The sequence below is a fragment of the Aotus nancymaae genome, unplaced genomic scaffold, assembly GCF_030222135.1.
Source record: "Aotus nancymaae isolate 86718 unplaced genomic scaffold, 86718_ANA_hifiasm-v0.15.2.pri h1tg000077l, whole genome shotgun sequence".
Lineage (NCBI taxonomy): Eukaryota > Metazoa > Chordata > Mammalia > Primates > Aotidae > Aotus > Aotus nancymaae.
The window spans coordinates 14,563,095-14,578,967 of record NW_026988492.1 but is presented as its reverse complement, the minus strand read 5'-3'; the positions used below and the strand labels follow the sequence as shown (position 1 = coordinate 14,578,967).

The window sequence follows — 15,873 nt, the reverse complement described above, 5'->3', positions numbered from 1 at the left end:
TCCTGAATCTAGGAGGCTAAGATTTTAAAGATGTGGAGAAGTTGAAAACAAAGAAAAAAGACTAAAGAAAAGTTTCATTCTTTGACATTAAATGAGTAATAGTATTTTTAAAAATCTGACTAAAAGTATACTAGGCAGGGCGCAGTGGCTCATGCCTGTAATCTCACCACTTTGGAAGACCAAGGCACATGGATCATTTGAGGTCAGGAGTTCGAGACAAGCCTGGCCAACATGGTGAAACCCCATTTCTACTAAAATACAAAAATTAGCTGGGTGTGGTGGTGTGCACCTGTAATCCCAGCTACTCTGGAGGCTGAAGCAGGAGAATCGCTTGAACCCAGGAGGCAGAGGTTGCAGTGAGCCAAGATCATACCACTGCACTCCAGCCTGGGCGACAGAGTGAGACTGTCTCAAAAAAAAAAAAAAAATGTATATTATTACCTGTCACTGGAAATACCAGACTAAACAGTAACAATTACCTTAAAAATGAGACTATTGGTCAAGTAGTCACAAGTTGGTAGAAAGAAACCACCCAGCTTTTCCACAGAAGTTGATTATGTGAAATTCTTAACTGAGTTAATAATTTTTCAAAACTAATCCTGAGTAAATTTTTGCATAATTCTTTTAAAATTATAAATAGTAGTCAGTTACCATTTTTCTTTGGTAAGAAATAGGTAAAGACAGAGAACTGGATTTTTCCAAAAGCCTTCTTATATTAGAAAGCTTGAATGGCAATTCTGATTAGTACTAGAATATGACATGAGTTTTTGAAAGTAATGTATCTGGCACCTGGGGATTTTTTTACAAATCCAAACTTAATAAAGAAACTGTGTGTATGGGCTGTGGACTAAAATTGTGCCTTCCACCCACTCCAAACTCATAGGTCGACGTCCTAGGCCTCAGTGTGACTGTATTTGGAATCAGGGCCTTTAGGAAGTAATTAAGGTTAAATAAGGCCATAAGGGTGGGGCCCTAATCCCATGGGACTTGTGTTCCCGTAAGAGGAGGAGAAGGTTCCAGGGAATTCTCTCCAGATCTCCTGAGGACACAGGGAGAAAGTAGCCCTTTCCAAGCCAGGAAGCCCTCACTGAAAACAAAATCATCTGGAACCTTGATCTTGGACTTCCAGCCTCCAGAACTGTGAGAAATAAATTTCTGTTGTTTAAGTCATCCAGTCTATCATACATTGTTATGGTAGCCTGAGCTAAGGCATTGTGTGAACAGTACCCAATTTCCAGCCCTGTCATGGATGTTAAATCTAGAACAGAAATTTCCGTCTTTTACAAATGGTGATTTTTTTTTTTTTTTTTTTTCTGGTGATAATCAAACACTTTATAAACAAAGAAAGAGGGAGAGAGAATGGGAGTATTGCTTTCTTGCCCAGGCTAGAATGCAATTTAGTAATGGGTATTGAAAACCTCTTTTATACTGATAATTATACTTAATGATGTAATCAGGAAGGAGTAAGGGAAGAAGATAACAAACAAACAGCCAACCAATATTTAATTTAAACCTATGAAATGCTATGCGATTACTGAGGAGTGATTTACTTCCAATTATATAGTCACCTTTGGAATAGGTGTGAGGTGGTAATGTATGTTTTGTGTATTTGAAGTGGAGAGTACTATAAATATTTATTAAGTTTACTTGTTCCGGGTCTGAGTTCAAGTTCTGAATATCCTTGTTAATTTTCTATCTCGTTGATCTATAGAATCGTTAGCTCTTCTTGTTGCATTGATCCTTTTGCCATTATGTAATGTCATTCCTCGCCTCTTTTGATCTTTGTTGCTTTAAAGTCTACTTTATCAGAGGTGAGAATTGCATCTGCTGCTTTTTGTTTATTAGTTTATTTTTACTCTCTGTTCAATTGGTAAATCTTCCTCCTTCTCTCTGAGTCTTTGTGTATTGTTTCATGTAAGATGGGCCCGGATGCAGCATACCGATGGGTTTTGGCTTTTTATCCAATTAAAATATATGTAAGTTTAATACCAGCATTTGATGCTAGCTGGCTGTTTTGCCCATTAGTTGATGTGAATTTTTTATTGTGTTAAAGTTCTTTGCTTTTTGATATATTTTTGGAAAGGCTGATATTGGTTGTTCCTTTATATGTATAGTGCTTCTTTCAGAAGCTCTTGTAAAGCAGGGCTGGTGGTGGTGAACTCTCTAAGTACTTGTTTGTTCGCAAAAGATTTAATTTTTCCTTCGCACATAAAGCTTAGTTTGGCTGGATAGGAAATTCTGGGTTGAAAGTTCTTTTCTTTAAGGATGTTAAATATTGGTCCCCACTCTTTTCTGGCTTGTAGGGTTTCTGCTGAGAGATCTGCTGTAAGTCTGATAGGTTTCCCTTTATGGGTAACCTGAACTTTCTCTCTAGCTGCCCTTAGTATTTTCTCCTTCATTTCAACCCTAATAAATCTGGGAATTATGTGCCTTGGGGTTGGTCTTCTTGAAGAATATCTTTGTGGTGTTCTCTGTATTACCTGGAGTTGAATATTACCCTGCCTTGCCAGGTTGGGAAAATTTTCCTGAATGATATCCTGAAGAGTATTTTCCAACTTGGATTCATTCTCTTCATCACATTCAGGTACACCTATCAAACGTAAATTAGGTCTTTTCACATAGTCCCATATTTCCTGGAGACTTTGCTCATTCCTTTTCATCCTTTTTTCTGCATTTTTGTCTTCTCGTTTCATTTCACTGAGCTGGTCCGCGACTTCTGATATCCTTCCTTCGACTTGATCAATTCAACTGTTTAAACTTGTGCATGCTTCGCGAAGTTCTCGTGTTGTGTTTTTCAGCTCCATCAATTCACTTATATTCTTCTCTAAATTGTCCATTCTCATTAACATTTCGTTAAACCTTTTTTCAAGGTTCTTAGTTTCTTTGCATTGGGTTAGAATAAGTTCTTTTAATTCACAGAAGTTTCTTATCACCCACGTTTGGAAACCTGCTTCTGTTATTGGAATACCGGTGTAATCTATTAAGCCTTGTTCCGTTACTGATGAGGAATTGCAATCCCCTGTAGAGGGAGAGGCATTCTGATTTTGAGTATTCTCTACCTTTTTACACTGGTTTCTTCCCTTCATTATATATTTGTCCGTCTGTCGTCTTTATAATTACCGACTTTCTAACTGGGTCTCTGACATCCAACTTGTTGATTCCCTGCGCCGAAATCTGAGCAATCCACTGAGCCGGCCAAAAGAGCGGTGTTAAGATTGATGGTGCTTTTCTGCCCGGGAATATCCGGACTCTGCACCAAGAACTGGCGTGCTAAGGCACCAGCAAAACCGCCACGCCGGCCACAAGAGTCGCCCTGGCGACCCGTGGAGCTCCTCCACTGGGAATCTCGTGGTCCGTGAGCAACTAATATTCGTCTGAAAGTGTGGCGTCCTCTCGTTCTTTGCGCTTTCACTGGGAGGTACGTGCCCGAGCTGCTAATCATCAGCCATCTTGGATCTCTCTCCACAAATGGTGATTTTTAAAAAAAAAATTAGAACATATTAAGCCCCTCCACACCATAGTTGTTTATTTTCAGTGGATTGGAAAATCACAACATCAAAAATTACAGAAAAAAATCAGTGGCTCTGAGAAATGAACATGCATTTTACCCATCACAATTGTATTGTGCATTTGAAAGATAGTTGCGCACATGTATGCAAGACCCATAATTTATTCAGTTTATGTAGATAATGCATAGTATCTCCAAAGATTCTTATCTTTCCTGCAACACATTTGTGAACTTTGCCTCCAACTTTGGAGCCAATCTACAAGTTCTCAACAAGGATGATTATGTACCAATGGAACTGATACCAGTGCTAACAGTAACTAGCTCCCTGCACTAGCTATTCAAATACAGGCTTTTATCTCTCTTAGTGAGGACCTCTTAAATCTGGCAAATGGTCTTCTGACCTATACCTAGCAATCACTTTCTGTTTGCCTTGTGACCATAGATCTTAGAAGCTTAGTCGAAAGCCATTCTATGAGAGATCTAGTTCAACTCCTTCCTATACCGACTAAAGCCCAGAACTTACAGTGGCTATTTAGAGTCAGAACCTGTGCTTCAACTCAAATCTCCTCTGAGCTACATTATTTTAATGCTAATTTTATGCATTTTAGTAGAAATCTCATACATATTTTTAAAAAAAATTTGAATCACATTTTTTGTTGGATTTGTGAAGCCCTCAGAAATCCCTCGTAGATTGGCTGTGCACCTCTTTAGATGACACTGATTGGGAATCACTTGGTTGTATTTATAAAAGACAAATTGAGATGCTAATAATTTGTTTAAAACTCTGCCTCAGATGGTTTTTTTAGCATCTTCTATCTCATCACTCCATGACTGGGAATAGTCAATGGGGCTCATTCTCGAAAAGATTAAAGGTTTGTATCAGGAGTAGATAAATAAAGATATAGCATACTCAAGTGAAAAATACATTCTATTTCATAATAAATGAACTAACATAAACACATACTAATATACCTCAAAATGCTTGTAGATCTAGGCAGGCACTTAACTGAATGAACTGTGTTAATTTTGTTATAAATTTGAAAGATCACAAAGGTATTGTGCTTTTATGGCCATCTGGCTCACCCAACTCTGCATAGCAGAGAGGACAATCTCATCTACAAGAGAGATTGTTACTGGGAAAATGGAAACTGTTTTATAATAGAAATACATCTGCAATCCTGTCTTTTATGTGTTGTGCAGTATTCTGACTTCACAGTAAATTCATATGCATACACACACCCCTCTCTACTAATCTTACGTTTTTTGGAGGGTCACTTAACTAAACTCTTCTGAAGGAGTGGTAAAATAAATCATTCTCACAAACGTCATAGATAAGATCTCGCTAGAGGGATAGACCATGCTGCAAATCGATCAAATAGGTAAAAATTCTTGGGGAAATGATGAAGATATGGGTAAACAACTGAAATGACACAGAAAAGATGTGCATAATGAGAGCTGGTGCAATAATCTGATATCACCACAGGAGACAGATGGATAGATTTTAATTCTTCTAACACAATAACAGTGAATTGAATTGTATACCATGTAATTGATGGTTCTTAGCATCTGAAGAAGGTATTAATGTAGTATTTGCTGATGGGCACTGAAGCCTATTCAGAGCTAATGTGTAATTGTTCTTATGCCGAAATTGTCAGGGCTTGATTTAAGGATGCTGAATACTTTATATTCTATTGTTAATGCTTTTCAAATGTGTTTAAATAATGTTCATTTAATTTAGTTATTTAGCAACCCAGTGGAAAAAAGCTAAATACTATCATTCACTTTTTGTTAATAAAAAAATTAATGTGACTTAATTATCTGCCCACCCCTTACTCCCTGTAAAGTCACCTTCTAAGGTAGTGGAAAAAGGTGGAGATTCAGGGGTGGGATCTTTACCTCATTGCTTTCAGTGAGATCAGTTTCCAACCCAGCTAGGAGTTATTACCCATTCCACTGGTCAGCTTTTTAAGTCCACAACTCCTGCCTTTTTCTGTATGATTTTACTTCTGACAAAAGAGGGAATCTATGTGCAGGAAAGGTCACACTGAAATGAACTGAATGGATAATTGACCTCACTAAAGTTACAGCTTGTTAGAGACCAAGCCAGTGAGAACTAGAGATCAGTTGGCCTGTCTGCAAGTTTAATGTCTTTGGCCAAAGGATATCCTCCTCCTGCCCCTGGTTCCTGATCTACCCACAACTATGTCAGAATGTAGCTGTGTGTCCAGTTTACTGTTTATATAAATGAATGAAAAAAGGAGATGATTTGGTGTTGTTTCTTTAAAACAATAAAAAATCACTTTATAAAGATTCAAACTCCAATCTCTCATTCAAAAGTTAGTGGAAATGAGTATTTTACTGCATTTCTCTTAATGCTGATTTAGTTTATGGCAATTAGTGAAAAACACTGCATTCTACAGCAGTTAAGTTGTCAAAGCTGGTATTCGAAAGAAAAGGTAATGGAAATTTATATATCAGCTGTTTCACAGAGAAACTTTAAGTTATTGAACTTGAATATCTATACTGAATATCTGATCTATAATATGTTAAAGAATTCTTTTTTGAGAACTCTTCAAATTACTTATGATAGAAATTCTATAGAACTATTTACTGTATATAGCATGTGGCCTTGGGTCTCTTGATATATGTTGGCAGTTTGATTCAAAAAAATCAACTATTAATTCCCCTGAGCATTTTCACATATTTTCTTTTTCTTTTCTTTCTTTTCCGTTTTTATGTTTTTGAGATGGAGTCTTGCTCTGTCCCCCAGGCTGGAGTGCAGTGGCATGGCATCGGCTCACTGCAACCTCTGCCTCCCAGGTTCAAGTGATTCTCCTGCCTTGGCCTCCCGAATAGCTGGGACTACAGGCGCATGCCACTACTCCCAGCTATTTTTTTTGTATTTTTAGTAGAGATGGGATTTCACTGTGTTAGCCAGGATGGTCTCGATCTGCTGACCTCGAGATCCTCCCTCCTTGCCCTCCCAAAGTGCTGGGATTATAAGTGTGAGCCCCTGCTCCCGGCCCATATTTTCTAAAGCTTTATATAGACAAAAAGAAAAAAGTGGTTTTCATATAATGTGTTTATTATAAAAAATTCAAATAATGCAGATGAGAGAGAAGAGACTCCTTCTAAATTCCATCATCTAGACTTAACCAATCTATGGTAAACATCTTCTACCCATATCTTTAGACAAATTATCAGAGAGGATAGAGAAATAGATAGGTGAGTAGAAATGTACACATTCATATTTGAATAGATGTAACTTTGCAAAATTGAGATTATAGCATAAGTACTAAGAGGTAAAAATAAAATTTGGATCTTCTAACCAGCTGAGTGGACGCTTCATGGCCAAGAGGACCTCAGAGAAACCTTAAAACAGCTGAGTTCTCAGCCATGGTGGAGTGGGAGGTCGGTCATGCCCCAGTATGCCCCTTCCTTATTAATCTTGAACCAGAATTCTTTCTAAGGAATAAGCAGAAATCAGCTCTGGAAAACAAGAAACGGATGAGCCATTCCTTTATTACCATTAGACAGTCATCTGAGTCAGCAACTGGATTCCCCCTCCCACTTTACAATTTCCACATTACCATTCGACAGTTTCACAATGCATCCCCTCCTAAACCCAGACTGCCACGTCTGGACAGGTTTCCACTGACTCAAGGAGGATGCCCAGTGACAGGTTTTGTGTCCTTGGCTTCACCTTTTGATGTCAGGGGACCCAGAACTCCACCCTCGGATCTGGCTAACAACATTTTTTGTACACGTGACCCTTGAAGAGACACAAAGCTCAATTGCACTTGACATGTTTCTCCCTTCATACTCATGACTCCTCCTGTAGCTTATTGAATATGTATACTCAGCTACCCTGATTAACATAAATCCCTGTCTTGTCTTGCTCTATACTTTTGCTGGAAAATACCCTTTCCAGTCTGCAGAGTGGGCCAGTCTGTAGCTTGCAGGGACTGCCTTGTGGAATGACTGGTAGCTCAAAGCTGGTTTGGGAGTGGACTACATGAAATGCAATGTGAGATAAAGCTCCTATCCCCTCCCTCAAGTTTCCTAATTATATTAGAATTTGCAAAGGAGAAATAAAGCTTTCCTTCCAAATTCGTGAACCTCGTGATTCTTCAGTTGATAATACTACGCTTGAGGAAAATTATGAATTTAATTTTTTTTTCAACTGGCTTTCAGTGCCATGTATACAACCTGAATGTCACAAGTTTCAGACCTCTACCACAAAAGGTTATCTAAAAAATCAAAATTTTGAGTTTGTTACTTTTTAAACTTTTAGACTTTCAGATTTCTCTGTCAATTTCCTGCTATGAAACATTAGTTATTTTTATATTTTCATGGTTGATAGTAATAGCATTCTGATTTATAACCATGATAATGAAATTGTCCTTTTTCTCTTTATATAGTTTTCATGGAGACGGTGCTCACCATCAGAAGATTTGCTTTAGTTTCTCTATTCCCGTAGATAGCCACATGCTAAATACAGCTAATAGTTACAGAATTTTTATCATAGGAACATTGATTCACCCCTTGGTTGATTCAGTGTATAATTAGGCATTATATTTTTAAACACTTCTTATTGGTGGTATAGTCTCTGTATATTTGTGTGTGTTAGAAATACATTTGTTGCTATATATTTAAATTACAACTTGACTGAACAAAAAAAAATCTTGAGTCACAGCTTTATTCTCTAAGATTGTATAATCGTTATTGATGACAGATATTATGGAGAGGTACCAGGTACCAGCTTATTCAATGTTTTTTCCTCCATATTGATAGCTCAATTTATCTTTCTAGATGCCTGTAAGACTTCTTCATTAATCTATAGAAAACCTCATTAGGAAATCTTGCAGTACTCAAAATTCTATTGCAGATTTTCTTGGGATATGATGTGCAAATTCAAGTCTTTATCTCAGAAAAAATGGAGATATAAAAATTTTTAAATATATAATTTTTTTTCTACAACGACTATGTATACATCTGATCTCCTTTTTTTTCCTGCAATTTATATGATGACTTTTGTCTTGTCAGCTTGAGATGACATAACAAAATACAATAGGCTAGGTGGTTTAAAGAACAGAAATATTTTTTCTCACAGTCCTGGCAGCTAAAAGTCCAAAATCAAGGTACCAGCTGCTTGGGTTCTTAGTAAGGGCTCCCTTTCTGGCTTATAGACAGCTTCCTTACTGTATCCTCACGTGATAGAGAAAGATATTAAAAAGAGAGGGAAGGATGGAAAATGAATCTTATATCTCTTCTTACAAGGGCACTAATCCTGTTGGATCAGAACCCCACTCTGAAGACATTATTTGACCTTAATTACCTTCCTAAAGACTCTATCTCCAAATACAAGCACATTCGGCATCGAGGCTTCGACTTACAAATTTTGTCACGGGGACGCAAACTTCAATCCATAACGTTCGTCCTAGACATTTTTCTCATTATTCTTCTTCATTTCATGTTGTATGTACCTCGGGACTATTTCCTGTGTTCTGACTGGTAATTTAGTCATGTTTATTCTGGCCAGTAGTGGGTTCGTCTCTGTAATTCTTTACCTGACAACTGGCAGTTCACTCTTTCTCTCCTCTTGTTATTTCATCACATCCTTTTGGTTTCTTATATTAACGTGAATTTTCTTAGATCACAGAGAACTCTTTTATTAACTCTTTATTTCTGAGGAGTGTAATATCCACAAGTAGTATTTTAAAATCATTCTTCTAAGATTGCAGTCTATTTGTTAACACCTGGCAAGAATAATTCAAATTATAATCTCCCTTTATTAATTAAGGAGTGATCTTTAAGAGGTGGCCAATTGATTCAATGTTAAATAATCCTAATAAGAATTTTGATTATATTTCAAGTATCCATTATATCAAATGACTACCACAGTGATAGTCATGCAATATGTTTTTGATCTTTTATTTTTTAAGTTCTAAGTGAAATGAAGCTGGAGTTCAAATATTATTACTGCACGAGGCAACGTGAGGCATTCATAAACACTGTCCATCACATAATCAACACCCATGATAGAAAAGGAGGCAGCATTTGGGTTAGGAATTACGCAGATTGGTTGATTGCTGCAGAATGGCTAAGCTGCAGTTATGATAACTTTTCCTCTGTGTTTTTGGTGTATGTCCTCTGTTTGTCTACAACTGAGCGTTTCCATGCATTTTTGAGGAACATGGATTTATATGATTTATAACCACATGCTGTGCCATCTACTTTCTCTAACAGTTGGTTTCCTAAATGAATTGGCAACTAGGCATATCACAGTAGTGTTTTGTTTTATTTTCTATGGTGTTAGAAATAGTTTGCTTTTGAGCAGAAAATGAAAATCTTTGTACTCAAAGTGGCTTTTGACGAATCTTAAGTGCCATTACTCCTAAAAAAGGACAAGACATGTTTTGAATAATTTACTAGTGCTAAAATGTCACCTTTTTGAGACATCTATTTTATGGTTTTTCTGAATATCTGAGTGAAACACCTCTGGAATTTAATAACTTGTGTCTCTGCATTCCTAAGTAAACAATAAATTGTCTTCCTTTTTGAATAAAAGTTGCCATGACAACTTGGCAAGCATGGGCTATAGAAGTCAAATACCAAGCTCTAGTATTTCAAAGATGTGATACTGTTTTTGGCAGCTCTGATTTAAGTAAAACTGAAGGTGTATTTTCACATGGCTTTATCAGTGGTGGATATTTGTAATTAGACTAAATCATGTGTGTTTTTGCAGATAATTCATTATTTAAGTACAATGGTATTCTTGTTCTTTATGACAACTTCAAGACTCTTAGCTAATCACAGAAATCCAGAGATTAAGGAAAATGCCAGGGTTATTTTATAAATGCTGATTTCAAAAATGATGCTGAATTCAATTCTGAAATTTTGACATTTTAAAGAAAATATCTGTTTAGTGATTATAGGGAAATTTTGCAGCATCATAGAATCTGTTATGTAATTCACCTGAAGAGTACATCTTTAACTTCAGTGTTGCCGAAATCTTTGTAATAACACTGTCAATAGGGATAAAAATTTACATTTTGATTTAAACACATTGAATATTTTCTTCAAAACCACCATTTTTTACCATTTACTGAAAAATTAAATGAATTATTATTTCACATAATAATTTAATTTTTAATTTAAAAAAATTCAGTGAATGGTATTAAAGGGTGGCTTTGAAGAAAATATTCAATGAATTGAACTCTAGGTGGCCTTGGTCAAAGACGCTTCAGTTTGGTTGCCTGCCTTCCCTTCCTCCCTCCCTCCTTCCCTTCCTCCCTTCTTTCCTTCCTTCCACGGAGTCTCATTCTGTTACCCAGGCTCACTGCAACCTCCGCCTTCTGGGTTCAAGTGATTTTTCTGCCTCAGCCTCCCGAGTAGCTGTGACTACAGGCATCCGCCACTATGCCTGGCTAATTTTTGTATTTTTAATAGAGACAGGTTTCACCATTTTCGCCAGGCTGGTCTCAAACTTCTGACCTCAGGTAATCCACCCACCTCGGCCTCCCAAAGTGCTGGGATATGGTGAGCCACCATGTCTGGCCTGCAATTCCTTCTTTAAGCTATGTATTTGCTTTATCTTTAGGCAGAGTTTTCTCATGGTAGCAAAATGGAGGCAGTGGTTCGAGGTCTCACACCTACACATCTCAGCAATCAGAACAGGGAAATGATCTCTTCTCTACCTAAATTCCTGAATGTCTGAGTAAGGACTTTGTTCCTTCTTAGGTTATCTGCTCATGCATGCCACCAACCACTGTGGCCAGTGTAATGACATGAGCAAGATGGCTTGTGCCCAATGTCAAGGAAGGTTCCCACCTCCAAATCTTCCAGTGGTGAAGCCAAGACAGCACAGAGGAGTTGCATACGCAGGAGACACCTGCACAGTGTGTTTCACCCTCAGACAGCCCAAACTATCAGTGTCGTTATAAGGTTCTGAAACAGAGGGAGGGTGGGAAACCCACTGAGGTTTCAAAGATCTTGGGGACTTCATGTTCTTCCTTCTTCTTTCTTTATAACTACTTTGGGTTCTTCTTCCACCAGTAAAGACCTTTCTTTTTTTCACTAAGGTGTACATATAATTTGTGTGCCATACCCAGAGTTTAATTGCAGATATAGCTAGCGTTTTGTTTTTGTTTTTGAGATGGAATCTTACTCTGTCTCCCAGGCTGGAGTGTAGTGTAATGATCTTGGCTCACTGCAACCTCCACCCCCAGCATTCAAGCAATTCTCCTACCTCAGCCTCCCGAGAAGCTGGAATTGCAGGCATGTGCCATCACATCCGGCTAGTTTTTGTATTTAGTAGAAACTGTGTTTCACCATGTTGCCCAGGTTGGTCTCAAACCCCTGACCTTAGTGATCCACCCACCTTGGCCTCCCAAAGTGCTGGGATTACAAACTTACTGTTACCATTTAACCACTATTCTCAACATTTACATATTGGGTCATAGTCTTTATTTTAGTCATGAGGCAAAATCTATTTAGAATTCTGTATGGAATATTCTTTTCCTTTTTGTAATCATTGTCCATTTATATATATATATATATATATATATATATACACACGTATATATATATACGTATATATATATATATAGAGAGAGAGAGAGAGAATTTGTGAAAAAATACATGGGATTTATGTTTTGACTGGATTTCAAGAAAAAATTTTTTAATTTAATTATCACGTAGATAATAAACGAATTAGACAAAATTCACATCCCAAACCTTATTATTTAAATCATAGACCAATTTATTCAACATTTTTTTACATTTACCTGAATGTTTTAAAATATTTTCAGTCTAGTAACTCCTCAAATTGATAAGCACAATTACATTTCATGGTTAAAAAACATTGCAATCAGAATTAACCAAGAATCATATAATTTTTCTGGGTATTTATCATCAAAATTGCCTCTTAAAACATTTAAATCTCTTCAGGGAGTGGGAAGCATGACTAATAAAGGCTTTGTGACAGGTACTATGGTAACACCAGTAATGAGAATTCAAATAAAAGTAGAATTTAATAACCCAAATTAAAGAAAAAAAAATATTCTCTCCATTCCCAGGACCATTAGCTAAAAGCAGACCCTGATATAACGTTATTTTTAAAGAAGAAAAGTCTCAATTTGTCATTACGAATAGTGATTATACCTTAGGGTTTTAGTAGTAAGTTCGAAAGAGACATTTTTTTCAAAAAGAACATTTTCGTTCTGGTGAGAAAGATTCTGGTTTAGATCTTTTTACACAGTATATATTTCCTTCTAAGTCTTGTATATTTAACAATTTCTTCTAAAGAATACTACTAATTTTACACACACACACACACACACAAAATACAAAACTTGGAAATATATATTGAAATTGTTAAATATACAAATGTTTAATCACTATTCTCAACATTTACATTTTGGATTATAGTCTTTTAGTCATAAGGCAAAATCTGTTCAGAATACTGCTGAGAATATTCTTTTCCCTTTTGTGATCAATTACACATATATATCTAGATTGATGATTTGGGGGAAAATACATGGGATTCATGATTTTACTGGATTTCAAGAATCATCTTATTTTATTTAATTAGTACTTAGATAATAAATGAATTAGACAAAATTCACTTTCCAAACATTATTATTCAAATCATAGACCTATTTCTTTAACATTTTTTCTTTTATTCTTATAGTTTGAGTATGTGTGTGTATGTGTATGTGCACATTTATTTAATCCAAATTCACTTCTCTTACAGGTTAGTTAAATCCCTTGGCTCTGTTAAAGACTATTAATATTGTTAAATTCAAAAGGATATTTTTAAAAAGAATTGTAGGGAAAACTTCTCTGTTCTTGATATACATTATTATCTATTATTGCAGGAGGATACAGACCACAATTACTATATATCTCGGATATATGGTCCATCTGATTCTGCCAGCCGGGATTTGTGGGTGAATATAGACCAAATGGAAAAAGATAAAGTGAAGATTCATGGAATATTGTCCAATACTCATCGGCAAGCTGCAGTAAGTGTTTTGACATTCAGGGTTCTTTTTTTCCTACTGTGAAAAAATGGTTGCTTTGATTGGCATATAACCATTTCTTATATAAGTTTGATAATTAAATATTAGAATAGTCTTATCTGTGGTAATCACTTTTCCAATGTATTCAGTTCTGCAATTGTAATTTAGATTTAGTTGCATACAAGGTATTAAAGAAAATGAAATAGAATTGTTTTGATAAACTACCATTAATTGAACCATTTTCTTAGTATATCTGATGAATGTATATTGGATTCAGAGTTGAGCTTTATCTTGGATTATTTTTAGTTTTCTTATAATCCATGAGTATATGGAACATTTTTTAAAATTACTTGAATTTGGTATCTTCCCATTTACATGGGTTTATTGTTCTTGGTCTTGAATTTAACCAAAGATTTAACTGAAGTCATTTATGACTTAGATAACATATATAGACCAAATTATGGTCTTAAATAAAGAAGTTTAATATAAAGAAAAAGAATAAAATTTAGAAATGATCAGACTGATATTTTAAGCCTGGGCTGATTGTTTCCTGTGTTTCCTGAAATAAATAATTTAACTATTCTGAGGTGCTTTCTGCATGTGTAAACTGGAGATGAGAAGGAGTATGGAGTATTAATACCAGCCTTCCTTGCCTTGCATGGTTATGAGTAGCCTATTCAAGCGCTAGCCTGAATGGTCAAATGCATTAGCTTTTTCAATCTTCACAACAATCTTATGATTTAAATATTATAAAATTACACATTGCAGATAAGAGAACTGAGGAGTCTTGGAAAATTCAGATAACCTCCCCAAGGGTCTCCACCAGAAAGTGGTAAGCTGGGAAGTTAAGCTAGGTAGCCACGCTGATGCTCAAATTGTGTGTGTAAAATTTATCACACTTGATTCTCAGAATGTTCTTTGATCATCATTTTATGATAAACGCCAGACTTAACATTTTAAAGGGTATTTGGTTTTGCCGGCCTGGGTAACAGTGGTGATGCTGTCATCAATGAAGCCATGAGTTGTTCAGTTTAGTATGACCTGACGTGAAAAGAAAACAATTTTAACCTTTCAGGTGCTTTTGTCATTATTGATATAAAGATAGGACTAATGCAGTCAATGGCTGGAGTTTTTTAGAGAGGCATTGATTTGATAAATGTTAAATATCAAAATTTTTGGCAGTGGCCTTCCATGTTTATATGTAGATGTTTCTGTTATCAGATCAAATTCTAAAAGCTAAATGGAAATTAAGTATAGTATACCATGATTATTCATTTAATTTTCAGTGTAGAGCACATGCTTCCTGAGTCTGAGAAGCACACGAAGTAGCTACGTTTCTTTGCTAAATTCCGTCATCCACCCCCACCCACTTTTTTCTATATTCAGACAACCCCAGGTAGGCAAGATGACAGATTTAGAAATAATTCACTGTGGAATTTCAAACAGATTTTCAAAAGAAGGGAAAATAATAAAGACGAGATTCGAACAGTGTCTATCTGGGATCTATTGCATTTGACAACCTTCCTACTATATATAGCACAGTGCTTAATAGTATAAAATATACTTTGTGGAATTTTGAATGTTGGTGTAAGCACATGGGATTTCTGTGATGTGGCTTAGTCCTAGTGTCAGTCACTATGGGTAATATATACAGGGAGAGGAAGAAGTTCCTCCAAATACTAGCTGATTTCTTCTCCTATTCAAATATGGCTGCCACCTCTCTCCTCTTTGCCCTCCCCAAGGTGAGACACTTTGTCTTATGCCTCTCCTTAAAGAAGCCTGTTCTCTTCGCAATAGGGTTTACTTGGTTGCCTTGTGAGGATTCTCTGGTTGTCTCATGAAAAATGAAAAATGATAATATTGTAAATAGTCCATTTTTTTCTTATTGTTAGTGTGGCAATGACATTGTTTGTTGCTTTTAACACTTGAGGTAGCCTCAAGCATAAATGGAAGGACTTGAACTTCTGGTTGTAACTTAACTGGTGCTCTTTATGTTAATTGTTAAATATGTACAATTGTTAGAGGCTTTTATTTTCACTACTCTGCCATTGTCATAACTTGGGTTCTTGGTTATCCATGAGTATGTAAGCCATTAACAAACATTTCTTAAGAGAAATTGGTGGAAAAAGTTATCAACAAAATTCAACCCTCTTCATGTTAAAAATGCTCAAGAAACTAGGCATGGGAGGAACATACCTCAAAGTAATAAGAACCATCTATGGCAAACCCACAGCTAATATTATACTGAATGGGCAAAAGCTGAAGCATTTCCTTAGAAAACTGGCACAACACAAGGATGCCCTCTCTCATCATTCCTATTCAACATAGTATTGGAAGTCC

General features: G+C 36.1%; 1 protein-coding gene across 1 annotated transcript in view; it reads left to right on the top strand.

Moving 5' to 3' along the window:
• The window catches only part of PLXDC2 (plexin domain containing 2), a 438,114-nt gene that overhangs the window by 206,896 nt on the left and 215,345 nt on the right, over positions 1–15,873 (top strand). Inside the window, exon 3 of the mRNA XM_012450101.3 lies at positions 13,390–13,536. Within this exon, the coding sequence (XP_012305524.2) occupies positions 13,390–13,536 (147 nt within the window). The remainder of the gene's footprint in view (positions 1–13,389; positions 13,537–15,873) is intronic.